This window comes from Bombina bombina, chromosome 5 (genome assembly GCF_027579735.1).
Source record: "Bombina bombina isolate aBomBom1 chromosome 5, aBomBom1.pri, whole genome shotgun sequence".
Lineage (NCBI taxonomy): Eukaryota > Metazoa > Chordata > Amphibia > Anura > Bombinatoridae > Bombina > Bombina bombina.
The window spans coordinates 1,050,432,095-1,050,447,079 of NC_069503.1; the positions used below are offsets into that span (position 1 = coordinate 1,050,432,095).

General features: G+C 40.4%; 1 protein-coding gene across 1 annotated transcript in view; it reads left to right on the forward strand.

Moving 5' to 3' along the window:
- Nucleotides 1–14,985, forward strand: part of COLEC10 (collectin subfamily member 10) — a 95,944-nt gene that overhangs the window by 31,170 nt on the left and 49,789 nt on the right. Inside the window, exon 3 of the mRNA XM_053713200.1 lies at nucleotides 771–842. Within this exon, the coding sequence (XP_053569175.1) occupies nucleotides 771–842 (72 nt within the window). The remainder of the gene's footprint in view (nucleotides 1–770; nucleotides 843–14,985) is intronic.

A 14,985-nucleotide genomic window follows, 5' to 3' on the forward strand; every position in this document is an offset into this window, starting at 1 on the left:
CCCCTAAGTCTCCGATTAGCGCGGTTGGGATTCTGTGAAGAAGAGGAGCTCCAGCTCGCTATAGGTAAGTGTAAAGCCACAGGTGAACTTTTTTACATGCTTTGGAACATATATGTTTGTTTATGAAAATGAACGTAAATGTTGAATGAATATTCATTCAGAATAATTTACCTGAATAATTTTTCCGAACAATGTGTCTAAACCAAGTTTTTTGCTGTGCACACCTCAAGTGTTTAGTATTCCTTTAAAGGGACATAAAATCCAAAACATTTCAGATGAGTGTAAAATGTTAGAAAACGTTCCAAGTTACTTCTAATATCAAATTGACTTTGTTCCTTTTGTATACTTTGTTGGAAAGCAGTTAAGAAGGTGTAGGAGCATTCACATGAGTGGACTAATATATACCAGTGTTTCCTGTCAAGTAGTGCTCCAGAAATCTGCACACTACCTATCTAGATATCGCTAAAACAAAGAATACTATGAAAACAAAGTAAATTTGATAATAAAAGCATTTTTTTTTATTATATAATCTGTCTGAATCACCAAAGAATAAATTTAGGTTTAAAGTCCCTTTAATTAGGTAATATCTATCAAATGTATAGTTATATATTTTATTTACGAAATATATGATTTCAGTTTTTTAGACACCCCAATGTTTAATCGCTTTTTTTATGATTGTTGTTAGTAAATACAATTCGTTCTGTGATAATACTTTCATATTTAGTTGGCATTGTAAATGTGCTGAGGTATAACATTACACTTTTTTACAGGTGATATTGGTGAAAAAGGAGATATTGGAGAACTAGGAAAGCAAGGAAAAGAAGGGCCAAGGGGTCTTAAAGGTAATGTAAAGAAAATATTATCTGCTTTCTATCAAATAGAATGCAAACTCTCTTAGCCAGTTTAAAGGGATAGTCTAGTCAAAATTAAACTTTCATGATTCAGACAGAGCATGCAATTTTAAGCAACTTTCTAATTTACTCCTATTATAATTTTTTCCTCATTCTTTTGTTATCTTTATTTGAAAAAGCAAGAATGTAAGCTTAGAAGCTGGTGTTCTAAAATAAGTCTTGACGAAGCATGCAGGACCTGCGTCACTTCCGGTGACGTGACATCAGCTGTTGGAGGTGTGTGACGCTCACTGCGCATGCGCAAGTGGCCCAACCTCTCAAAATCATCTGTTTCAGTAGCAGCAAAGGGTCGAGGAATTATATGGAGATTAGCCTTTATTGCGTATTTGCACGGTGACGTAAATGGGGGTGAAAAAAAAACATACAATTTGAAATAATATGAAAAATAGATGAATCACAAATGATCAACACTAAAAGTATAGGGCGGATTCCATTAAAAAACTTCATGTATAGTGTTACGTGGCCCCACAAAATCTAACGGTTGTGTCTGCATTGAGTGATCGGACCTAAGGTTTATGGAATGAACGTGGGGCCACGTGACACAAATGGGCTGGCTCCTAAGATTGCATTCTTGCTTTTTCAAATAAAGATACCAAGTAACAAAGAAAAACTGATAATAGGAGTAAATGAGAAAGTTGCTTAAAATTGCTTGCTCTCTCTGAATGATGAAGTTTAATTTTGACTAGACTATTCCTTTAAATATGTTTGTCTTGAGAAAGCCATTCTAATACAGTCCAATTGGCTGGACTTATGCAATGTCACAACGAGGGGAGTGGCTTGGCAATAGTGTTGGATTTAAATAGGATGGCATGTAGATGAGACCATGTTAGTCTAATTTAGTATACAAACTGTTTTGCACTTAGCGAGCACCTATAATTGTAGCCTATTAACTTCTATTTGCTGAAATGTTATTACACTATGCTAGCTCTTGTTTAGTTCAAGCTTACATTGTCCTATAAATGAATACGGTAGGTTTAGGAGTTTGACAACTATATGGCAGAAGTATTTGCAACAATGTTCTAATAATCTAAAACATACACTGTTAAAGTCACGTGTACACTCTGGCCTCTAGTTATGAAAGTCTGGCGGACCTGGCCAGACTTCGCTAAATACGGCGAGCAATATGCTCGCCGTATTCATCATTGCACCAGCAGCTCACAAGAGCAGCAAAAACTGTAAGTGGATCATCAGGGGGTAAGTGTTAGGCTTTTTTTTTTTTTTTTTTTTCAATTTTCAAAGCTTTATTAAGATTCAATGAAAAGAACAGTACATACATCAGAAAAGAGATGATAGATTACATAATGTTAGACTGATCTTCCACCACATTGTCTACAACAGAGTCATAAAGTCATGAAAGTTCTTGAGTGGAATGGAAGAGGCGGATAGGGCGGATACTGCTCCACCCTTTTGCTTATGCATACATTGACGTATAACCAAGAAAAGAAATGTCACAACTGTTCTACAATTTGTAACCCGGTTATGTTCAGGTTATGTAAGTAAGAGAGATGAGAATTCCCGGAACGGCAACAAGGGAACTCTCAAAGAGAAAGGAGAGCAAGAGAAGAGGGAAAGAGAGAGAAGAAAAAAAAAAAAAAAAAAAAAAAAAAGGGGGGGAGGGGGGGGGAGGGGGAAGGAAGAGGAGGTTGTCCCCGCCGGCCACAGAAAAACAAATTAGAACGCAGTATCAGGTAATCAGGGACGTCCCTATGCACTTGTACCTGAGACAGAAGACGCCTGTTTCCAGCGGTCGAGCATATATTCGTAAGTATCTGCCCTATCATCTCTCAAGAATCTGTATCTCTCAAGTGAGAGATATCTTTCAACTTGTGTGGTCCACTCCCGGACTGTGGGGGTGTCGACATTCTTCCATTTCCTCGGGACGAGGGATTTAGCGCTATTAATCATTATGAGAAACAGCTGCTTTGTTGGTTTATCTCTAAATATGGGGAGCCCGTGATACAATAATAGGTTGGGTGTTCTAGGGACGGGGGATCCGATTATTGTCTCTATTTTATCCAACACTGAGTGCCAATATTGTTCAATGTACCTACAACCCCACCAGATGTGTATGAGGGTGCCCCTCTCCCCACACCCGCGCCAGCATTTCCCATCTGTCTGTTTATAAATTTTCTGTAACCTGTCAGGCGTAAGATACCACCTGGACAGGTATTTGTAGCTTGATTCTAGAACTTTGGCCGAGACAGAGGCCTTCGCATGCGCCCTGAATATCTTATTCCATTCTTTAGCGGAGGGAGGTGGAACGAGTTCTTTGTTCCACTGCTGCGTGTACCCGGGGAGCGGCGCATCCCCATGTGAGAGGAGCAGACGGTAAGTTATTGAAATCATGTGCCTAGGTGTGTGTGGTAGTAAGCATAGGGATTCAAGTGCTGTTAGTTGTCTAGTTATCTGACTAGTGCCTCTATTGGTCGATAAAAAGTGTTGGAGCTGTGTATGGAAGTACCACGAGAGCTCCAACCCAGAGCGTTCCAAGTCAGCTCTACTCCTGAGTTTCCTGTCTGCAAGAAGTCGTTGGAAGGTCACTAGTGATATCAGAGTTTTGTCAGTCCGAGTCTTTTGTGTGCAAGTGAAGGGCAAATCTGGATTGTCTAAAAATGGAGTGAGTGGGGACGGATTCGAGGTTATATGAGGGCATTCAATTATGGTACGGTCCCAGCTTGCGAAAAATTCCCGGAGGAATGGGTACCTGTTTATCAGTAATGGCCTAAGTTTATGAGGGATCCATCCCAAGGTTCCCATATTTTGTGTTCCCAGGATTGTTTTACAGATTTGGACCCAGGTCTTATCTTTTGAGTCATGACACCACTCCACCTGGTGCTGGAGGGTGATTGCTTTTTTGTATGCAACCAGATTGGGGACTCCAAGACCTCCTCTGTCCCTAGGTAGATAGAGAGTTTTTCGAGCAATGCGCGGTCTCATTCCCTTCCATATAAACTCTTCCAACACGCTCTGCAGTTTATTCAAGTAGTGAGTGGGAAGGGGTATCGGGAGGGTCTGGAGAAAATATAATATTCTAGGCAGGATGTTCATTTTAACGATACCTATTCTACCAAGCCAAGAAATCGGCTTGTTTCTCCATGAAGAGAGATCTCCTGTGACTGTGGTTAGTAGGTTTATGTAATTTACTTCGTAAAGTGCGTCAGCAGATGGAGTGAGGTATATCCCCAGATATTTGAGGGAGCGGGTCTGGATACGCAGAGGGCTCAGTAAAGAGAGCTGGCCCAGTTCTTGCTGCGAAAGATTAATGTTCAAAAGTTCAGACTTAGATTTGTTTAAGAGAAAGTTTGAGAACCCACCATACACCTCAAACTCCCTCAGCACTTCTGGAAGTGACGTCAAAGGACTAGACAAGGAGAGCAAAACGTCATCCGCGTACATGGATAACTTGTGTTCCCGGTCTCCTATGCGGATACCGGAGATGCTTTCATTATCTCTAATTCTCTGGGCTAAGACTTCCATGACCAGGGCAAACAGCAGTGGCGACAGGGGACACCCCTGTCTAGTGCCGTTTGAAATACTAAATGGGTCAGAAAGGATGTTATTTACCCTGATCTGTGCTGAAGGGGCTGCATAAAGGGAGAAAACTCTGTGAACAAAGGTTAAACCAAACCCCATCTTCGACAGGACCGCCTTCAGAAAATTCCAGCTGATCCTGTCGAAGGCTTTCTCCGCGTCTGTAGACACGAGGACCGCCGGGATTCCCTGGATTTGTGCAAAAGTACTGAGAAGGGTGGCCTTTATGGTGTTGTCCCTGGCCTCACGGCCAGGCACAAAACCCACCTGAGGTAACAATTTGTTTAGTCTATTGGAGAGAATTTTGGCAAATATCTTTACGTCCACATTAAGGAGAGAAATTGGTCTGAAATTCTCCGGTTTATTAGGTGGTTTGACTGGTTTTGGAATGGTGGTAATATGGGCCAGAAGCATGGAAGGGGGAAATCCCTGGGAAGTGTCCAGTGAGTTGAACAAGCGGGCAAGATGGGGCGACAATATTGTTTTATAACGTTTATAATATTTGGCACTAAAGCCGTCAGGGCCAGGGCTCTTTCCTATTGGAAGGTCGTCAATTACACTTGATACTTCTTCTGAAGTGATCATGGCATCAAGCGTCTCCCTCTCCATCTGTGAGAGGGATGGTAAAGTAATGGAGTCCAAGTAAGAACCTAGATCTGGGGGAGATAGGTCTCCATCTCCCTTCAGTGGGGGATGAGAAATATTCTGTATATTGTAAAGATCGTGGTAGTATGTGCGTAGAGTCTCAGCGATATCTGGACTATTTGTATGTGCTGTGTTAAGCCTGTCCCTTATTGAATGGATGTGGGTTTTTAGTGATTTTCTCTTGATGGCTCTTGCTAATAATTTCCCAGGTTTGTTTCCAAACTCATAGTACTTCTGCTGGTTTCTCAGTGCCATCTTTTGGTACTCAATAGTGTGCATGTTTTGAATTTCCCCTCTAGCCTGCTGTAGCTCTACAAGAATGTGGGTGTCTAGTGGTGTTTTTTTGTGTTTTTTTTCTAGGTCACAAATAGTGGTTAACAGTGAAGAAAATTTGGTTCTGGTCTGTTTTGCCAAGATGGCTTTGTGTTTGATCAGTTCTCCTCTCAGTACGCACTTATGTGCTTCCCAAATAGTGTGTTTTGGAAGTTCTGCTCTGTCGTTTAAATGGAAATAGTCGGTAAGCACAGTCTCTATCTTGCCCTGGATTATCTGGTTGTTGAGCATATGTTCATCAAATTTCCATAAAAAGGGGCGGTCCGGAGTCGTAGGCCAATATATTTTACAAAGAACTGGGGCATGGTCAGACCAGGTCATGGGGAGAATTTGTGTTTGTGCCACATGCGCTAGTGTTATTTGGTCAGTGAATATGTAGTCAATTCTCGTGTATAAGTCGTGGGGGTGTGAGAAAAAGGTGTAGTCACGTCTCGTAGGGTACAGGGTCCTCCATACATCGTGCACCGCTAACTCTTCCAACCTAGCATTGCATTGTTTGATGATTCTTTTAGGTATAGAGGCTACTCCCCTTGAGGTGTCGAGTTGAGGGTCTAGGGGCATGTTAAAGTCTCCTGCCAGGAGCAAAGCTCCCTTCTGCAGTTCCAAGATTTTATTTGCTAATTTTGTCATAAATTTATTTTGATTTTGATTAGGGAAATATGCATTAACCAAAGTTACTGGTTTGTTGTGCAGTGAGCCCACTATTATCAAATAGCGACCCTCTGGGTCCCTCTCTTCATGTATCACCTCAAAGGCTGTTGAGTGTTTAATTTGAATTCCCACCCCATTTCTTTTGGTAGGGCCGGATGCAAAGAACATCAGTGGGAATTTGGTAGAGAGCCAGCGGGGTTCCCTCCCTTTCTTAAAATGGGTCTCTTGTAAATATATGATGTCGCCGTGCAGTCTGGTAACATCCCGTATTAAGTTAGACCTCTTTTCCGGTGTGTTAATACCCTTGACATTAAGCGTCATAATATTTAAGTTATGCGTGCCCTGGAGTGCCATCTTGTATAGTGGTTATATAGTAAAGGGACCGGAAGGGACACTGGTGAAGAGGGGAGCGGGTGAAGAGGCGAGGGAGGAGAGAGAAAAAAAAAAAAAAAGAAGTAGAAAGTAAAAACAAAAAAACAAAAGAGAAAATAGGAAAGAAGAGATGAAGAAAAAGGAGAGTTAAAGATAAGTGGAAGAAAGAGAAGCAGAGATCAGGTATATGACAATAAACTGTCAGTAATACTGAAGAAGTGTAGAGAAAGCAAAAAACACTTATACTGTACCTCCCGGCTACAACAAGGGGAGACAGGAAAGGACAGCAAAGTAAGCGTGGGGTCAGTATCCACACGCCCGGTCAAAAAATGAAAAAGAGAAAAAACGGAGATTGTCTGAGCTTTAGGGAACGGATAACATAACATAAAAAGTGCCGAAAGCAACAGGAGCAATCACATTTAATAAAAAAGGAAAACAAAAACAGGATATAACCCAACAAACAAGATCTAGCAATTAGGTTCTTAACTTCTGGTAGGCATCATTTTTGAACTTGCCTTCCCGTCTGTACTGATCAACAACAATAATTTTTATGCCCCTCTATTAGAGTTGTGTTTTGTATAGTTGGGGATTATACAGTGCTATTCCCACCTCCCTCCAATTGTGACTAAGTTACTAATTACGTTGTAGGGTGGGCCGGTAGGTTAAGGGATACTTGAAGCTGTTTGTACTATATTGTATATATAGGGGAAGCTTAATACTATTGAGGGCCATGCGTGGTTTATCTACCGCATTAGCGTCCCGATAGACTATGTTGAACAGCTTAGGGCTCCATCTCACAAGGGATGCTGTGACAGTAGGTTTGTGAGGTGGTGGAGGACATATCTATGTATTCAAGATCTGGGCGGGATATAGACCCATTGCCCACCGGCCCCGCAGCATAATCTATGTGTTAGGAGCTACTTATTTAAGATACCTCAACTAACAGGTTCCATCTAGAGAGCTATATCCAGCATTCATGTCATTTAGGAGTTTTAGAATGAGAGGTAGTTAAAGTTAAACAAGTGAGACCCATGGGTAAAACATAATAAACAAGCGTGAGCATAAAACATAACATAGCATAATATTCTAGAGTTTGATCAACAATAACAGTACATGGCCCCACCTGTGGAGGTCAATATCTCTGTATAGAGAAAACGTCACTAAGGGTACTGTGAAAAGGGAACAATTATACTTATCAAAGTCCTCCAGTGTGTCCCAAGGCTGCAAAGAGGGAATGGCGGCCATACTTCAGGTGTCCATCGCCCGAGCAGCGTCCCCAGTGTTCCTTGCTGGGGTATTATGTAAAGGGTGCTCACGGTGTTCAGGGTGTTGGATATCAATCCCAAGTATTCTGCAAAATTCTGGAAGATCGGATGGCATTCTGTAGAATGCCTGTGCTCCATTTTTAGTTGCCACTATGCACACCGGGAAACCCCACTTGTATTGTATTCCATGTGCTTGAAGTTCGGTTGTTATGAATTTTAGGTCTCTTCTCTTCTGGAGGGTGATCAAGCTTAGATCAGAAAAAACCTGTAAGGGGATCCCTGCGTGCGTTATATTCTTGAGGATTCTTGCCTTCTGAGTTATTGACTCCTTATCCTTGTAACTAAGGAATTTGACAATGATGTCTCTCGGCGGAGCCTTAGGGGGAGGCCTAGGTCTCAGGGCCCTATGAGCCCTTTCGATGGGGATATTGGCAGACTCTGGTGTTCCCTTTAAGGTGCGGAATAAGTCCTGAAGATACCCCTCCAGTGCCGCGTTAGATACAGATTCCGGCACCCCCCTAATCCTAATGTTATTCCGTCTCCCCCTATTGTCTAAGTCCTCCATTCTGGAAAGTAGAAATTGTATCTGTTCTTCATGTTCTTGGATCTGTTGGGAGTTATTTGTGACTGTACCCCGAAGGGTCTCGTGTCTGGTTTCAAGCACCTGTACTTGTTGCGTGACCTGTGTGATATCCTTTTTCAGATCCCCAAATAAGGACCTCATTTCTAAAAGGACTTTGTCAATGTCTTCTTTTGAGGAGATGGTGTTAAGGTCTCTCCTTGTTAGGAAATCTTGCTGTTGCAGGTGGTCAGGCATTGTCATGTCTACTGTGCAATTGGCAGGAGATGGGGGCCCTGTGTCTGATAAGTCAGTAGAAGGTATAGTGGCTTTGAGATAATTTGTCAGACTTGTTGACTTATGCCCTTTCTCAAGTTTATTATTTTTCCTTTGTGACATGCTGTTAGAGTAGAAAGACAGCAAAAGTCTTTAGGGAGGTTGGATCTTTATTATCAAGTGTTTATATGTACAGAGGATCCCTGGGAGGTAGAGCTGCAGGCAGTAAGGGATGTGAGATGCACGTTGTAGGCTTTAGCAATAGGAAGTCCCCAATGCACACCGGATGAAATGTGAGACTAATACACCCCAGACCAGGGTTAATAATACTGTAATGTGCCTGTCCCCTGTCGCGATTTACTGGTATGCACTAAACAGGGCCCCCCTCTGTCTGTTCGCAGTATCTGTCAATGGGAGCTTATAACAAGAGCAGTGTCTCCCCGGGGATAGTAGCCACGTGGGTAAGTTCAGTGCGGCCTGCAGAGATTCCCCGTTGTAGAGAGGCACCTATCCTCAGTTCACCGCCCACCCGTGATGAGTGTTCAGTTCAGGAGTATGTACTCACCGGGTGTCAGAGCAGCGTATGCAGTTTTATCTGCCACTCTCGATGTGCCCTCTCACTGCTGCTAATCTCTTAAGCGCTCCCTCGGCTCGACCACGCCGGTGTCAGGAGCCGGAAAGATAGTCGGGCAAAATGTGTTGCAGCTTATCCTTCTGCCCGCTATACAGACAGGCGTGTTGCGCTGGCCTCAATTGTGTGGAGTCGGGCAGGCGGCAGATTGAAGGAGACCCGTATCAGCACGGGCGGCGGTAACAGTCAGAGGCGCGGTGATCAGCGCTCCTTCTAGGCCTCTGAGATATGGCCAGTTGAATTCTCTTTGAGGTGGTGTCAGTTTTCCCCTTTATGTCAATCACGGCAGTGGCAGGGCAGTGTGCCAAGATCACTCCTGCAGCCCCGGGGCTAAATTTAAGCTGATAATCCCTATTATAGATACTTTGACCGGGCGTGAGGCATCAGAGCCAAATTTTATTCAGCCATCACCCTGCGTGGCTAGGCTCCGCCCCCCAGTGTTAGGCTTTTTAAGGGTTTATTGGGTGGGTTTTATTTTTTAGTTTGGGGTCTGGGCAGTAAAAGAGCTAAATGCCCTTTTAAGGGCAATGCCCATACAAATGCCCTTTTCAGGCCAATGTGGAGCTTAGGTTTATTAAGATTGGGTTTTATTTGGGGGGTTTGGTTGTGTGGGTTTTACTGTTGGGGGGGTTATTGTGCTTCTTTTACAGGTAAAAGAGCTGATATCTTTGGGGGAATGCCCCACAAAAGGCCCTTTTAAGGGCCATTGGTAGTTTATTGTAGGCTAGGTTTTTTTTTTTTTTTTTGGTGGCCTTTTTTATTTTGATAGGGTTGTTAGATTAGGTGTAATTCTTTTTTAATTTAAATGATTTCGTTTTTTATTTTGTGTAATGTATATTTTTAGGGGGTGTTTATTTTTTGTAGGGCAATGCCCTAAAAAAGGCCCTTTTATGGGCCCTCAAAAGACCCTTTCAAGGGCCCTTAGTAGTTTGGGGGGTGGGGGTTTGTATTTTTTTGGAGCAAAAGAGCTGTTTACAAAAGGCCATTTTAAGGGTCCCCAAAGGCCATTTAAGGGCCCTTGGTAGTTTATTCTAGATTAGGCTTTTTTTTTTCTTTTTTCTTTTAAAGGTATTAGAATAGAAATAATCTTTATTTATTTTTTTGGATAATTTTTTTTTTTTTTTTTTTTTGTAATGGTAGCTTTCTTTATTTTTTGTAATGTTAGGTTTTAGTGTAAGGCAGGTAAGGTTTTATTTGACAGGTAAGTTTGTATTTATTTTAACTAGGTAGTTAGTAAATAGTTAATAACTATTTAATAACTATTCTATCTACGGTAGTTAAAATAAATACAAACTTACCTGTGAAATAAAAATAAAACCTAAGCTAGCTACAATATAACTATTAGTTATATTGTAGCTAGCTTAGGTTTTATTTCACAAGTAAGTATTTAGTTTTAACTAGGTATTATCTAGTTAATAACTGTAAATTAAATTTAGATCTATTTTAATTATTTTAAAGTTAGGGGGTGTTAGGGTTAGGTTTAGGGTTAGGGGTTAATAGTTTTATTTAGATTGTCGCAATGTGGGGGGCTGGTGGTTTAGGGGTTAATAGGTTTATTTAGTTAATAATTGTAAGTTTAATTTAGATCTAGTTTAATTATGTTAAAGTTAGGAGGTGTTAGGGTTACTTTAGGGTTAGGGGTTCATAGTTTAATTTAGGTTGTTGTGATGTGGGGTGGCTGGCGGTTTAGGGGTTAATAGGTTTATTTAGTGGTAGTGATGTGGGAGGCCAGAGGTTTAGGGGTTAATAGCTTTATTTAGGTGGCGGCAATATCGGGAGCGGCGGAATAGGGGTTAATAACTTAAATATAGGTGTGGCAGTGTTGGGGTGCGGCAGAATAGGGGTTAATAGCTTTAGTATAGTGGCGGTGATATCGGGAGCGGCAGATTAGGGGTTAATACCTTTATTTAGGTGGTGGCAATATCAGGAGTGGCAGATTAGGGGTTAATAACTGTAGGCAGGTGTCGGCGATGTCGGGGGCAGCAGATTAGGGGTGTTTAGATGTATGGTTTATGGTAGCGTGTTAGGTTTAAACGTTATTTTCTTTTTCCCCATAGACATCAATGGGGCTGCAATACTGAGCTTTTGTTTCTGTGATCGCAGGTGTTAGACTTTTTTTTGCCGGCTCTCCCCATTGATGTTTATGGGGGAAGCGTGCACGAGCACGTAAAAACACTGCTGCTTTAGTGTGCGGTATGCAGCTCAACGCAGCCATATCGCCCGCACAAGCCAAGTTTTTTTAAAACTTGTAATGGCAGCGCTATAGGGGGTTAAATAACGTAACTTTTGTGGCATTCTTTACTTTACATATAGCGCTCAAAACTCGTAATCTAGGTGAATGTATTTAGTCCTACATCATATACAATCATTCTTATCAACCCTTACCCACATAAAACAACTCCATATACCCTATATTCCTAAACACATTAAACCCTCAATCTGCACCTACTCACCTCTTACACATACCTTAACCTTGCACTACCTTAAAGGGACATTAAACCCCAAAAAATTATTTCATGATTCAGGTAGAGAATACAATTTTAAACAACATTCCAATTTACTTATATTATCTAATTTGCTTAATTCTTTAGACATACTTTGTTGAAGAAATAGCAATGCACATGGGGGAGCCAATCACAAGAGGCATCTATGTGCAGCCACCAATCAGCAGCTACTGATCATATCTAGATATGCTTTCAGCAAAGGATATCAAGAGAATGAAGCAAATTAGACAATAGAAGTAAATTGGAATGTTGTTTAAAATTGTATTCTCTATCTGAATCTGAAAGAAAATGTTGGGGTTTAATGTATGTTGGGGTTTAATGTCCCTTTAAAGGGACAGTCAACACCAGAATTTTTGTTGTTTAAAAAGATAGATAATCCCTTTATTACCCATTCCCCAGTTTTGCATAACCAACTCAATATACTTTTTACCACTGTGATTACCTTGTATCTAAGCCTCTACAAACTGCCCCCTTATTTCAGTCCTTTTGACAGACTAGCATTTTAGTCAGTCAGTGCTGACTCCTAGGTAACTTCACATGCGTGAGCTCAATGTTATCTATAGGACACACATGAACTAATACCCTCTAGTGGTGAAAAACGGTCAAAACGCATTCAGGTAAGAGGTGGCCTTCAAGTTCTAAGAAATTAGCATATGGGCCTCCTAGGTTTAGCTTTCAACTAAGAATACCAAGAGAAAAAAGCAAAATTGGTGATAAAAGTAAATTGGAAAGTTGTTAAAATGACATGCCCTATTTGAATCCTGAAAGTTTATTTTGGACTCAACTGTCCCTTTAATTCAACCAAGTATAAAAAAATAATAATAACACATTATATATATATATATATATATATATATATATATATATATATATATATATATATATATATATATATTAAAGGGACAGTAAAGTTAAAATTAAACTTAAATTGCCATAAAACATGTTGAGATCTGTGCATAGGGCTTATTAAGGGCTTATTAAGTAAAAATTAGTTTGCATAAAAAAAATTGTTTAAAAATTGCTGACAACTATTTTATTATATTATTTCAAAAATAAGTTACATATCCATGCTGTCTGGAGTAGTCTGATCCACCCCTCCTTATCAGTGTTTAAAATCGGAAACACAGGCATTGTATTTCACAGCAGCTTATTTGCTTCTAGGCATGCTCCATCAGATAGTGAGGGGGATATTTATCAAAGCCTTAACTATGCAGCATTCGCCGGGACCAATACGCTCACCTAACATCGCCTAACATCGCGGCCGCGGACCTGAATACGCTCTCCATATTTATAAAAAAAGCAGTCAAAAAGCCGAGCACCAAGTACAGGGCAATGAGTATCGGACTGTTATTAACTAACAGTCATCGATCTCGCTGCTATTCGGCTTTTTACCAACTTTATTTATACCCTGTCACTAAGCGCCGCCACTATACTAAAATGTTTAACCCCTATCCAGCCGCTCTGGTACCCCGCCGCAACTAAATAGAGTTTTTAACCCCTATACCACAGCTCCCGGACCCCGCCGCCACTAAATAAATGTATTAACCCCTATCCCGCCGCTCCCGGACCCCTCCACCACCTAAATAAATGTATTAACCCCTAAACCTCTGGCCTCCCACATCACTACCATTAACTAAACCTATTAACCCCTAAACCGCAAGCCTCCCACATCGCCATAAACTAAATTAAGCTATTAACCCCTAAACCTAACAAACCGCTAACTTTACCTTAAAATTACAACATCCCTATCTTATAATAAATTAAAACTTACCTGTAGAATTAAAATAAACTATATTACACAATTAATTAACCTACCCTAACTATTATGCTAAAATTACATTAAACTAGCAATTAAATTAACTACATTACATATTAAAAAACCCTAACCCCTCCAGGGTGGCGAATTAAAAACCAGGTACGCTGGGACGGAATAGCCGCGAGCGTACCGGTTAACTATTTGATAACTTTGAAAAAGTGTCAAATAGTGCCGAATCTGTATTCGGAACATCTGTAATGAAGTAAGCATCGATCTATTTCAGATTGAGACCAGCAGATCGTATGTTACGTCACAGATTTCAACTTTTGCCGGTCTGTAGGCTTTGATAACTAGGTCGAATCAAGCTCACCACAATTACGCTGCGGAATTCTAGCGTATTTGCGGCTGACGGCTTGATAAATATCCCCCTGAGTGTCTACTTCTGCATTCTACGAAAAGCAAAGGTGGTTATAGATACAGCCATAGAAGGAATTGTGTGGGGGAGTTAGGGCTGTACAATTCGTAAACTTAAAAGAAAGGGTTAATGGTGAGGCACTGCAGTATCAATTTGCAGGTAAAGTAATTAAAGTACATGTTATTACATTTTGTCTCTATCCTAACTTGTTTTATGTCCCTTTAAAGGTATTGGATAGGACAAGAAATTTCCAATTTAATTCTATTATCAATTTTGCTTAGTTGCCTTGATATCCGTTGTTAAAGGGACATTAAACACTTTAAGATGGTAATAGAAAATTATACATTTTTATATATAAATAAACTGCAATATACTTTCATTATTTATTTTCTTCCCTTTTCCTGTAATTCCGTTCTGAAATTGTGAGCTTTCGGTTCTTGTTAGAAATGGAAGTGCAGAACTCTGTTATATTCCACACAGCCATTGGCTGCACACTCTAGTGACCTATTTATAACTGTTCCTAATTGGCCACAGCAGACCTTAGTTTCAACATGGCAGCTCCCATTGTTTTATAGACACTAAAACTTTACACTTATTTTGTAAATATTTAAACAACTAATGAAACTTTATTTTTTTAATGCATCTACATGTTATTCTCAGACTAATCTTTTATTTAAATGCTTCATTCTATCTAGCATTTATCTAGTTTGTAATGTCCCTTTAAAGAGTAATCCTAGGTGAGCTCGGGAGCGTAAATCTTTAGCCTTTTGGCAGCAGTGTTGGCAACAATGTTTAAAGGGACATAAAAACCCCTAATTATTCTTTCATGGTTCAGATATTGAGCATTCAATTTTAAACAACTTTCCTATTTACTCCTATTATCACATTTTCTTTGTTTTCTGGTTATCCTTTACTGAAAAGCAGGAAAGTAAGTTCAGTAGTGTGCACGTGTCTACAGCATTATATGGCAGAAGTTTTGCAACAATGTTATACATTAGCAGAGCACTAGATGACAGCACTATTTCCTGTCATGCAGTGCTCCATACATGTGCACGCTACCTATCAAGATATCTCTTTAACAAAGTGTAACAAAAGAGCAAAGAAAATTTGATTATAGAAGTAAATTGGAAACTTTT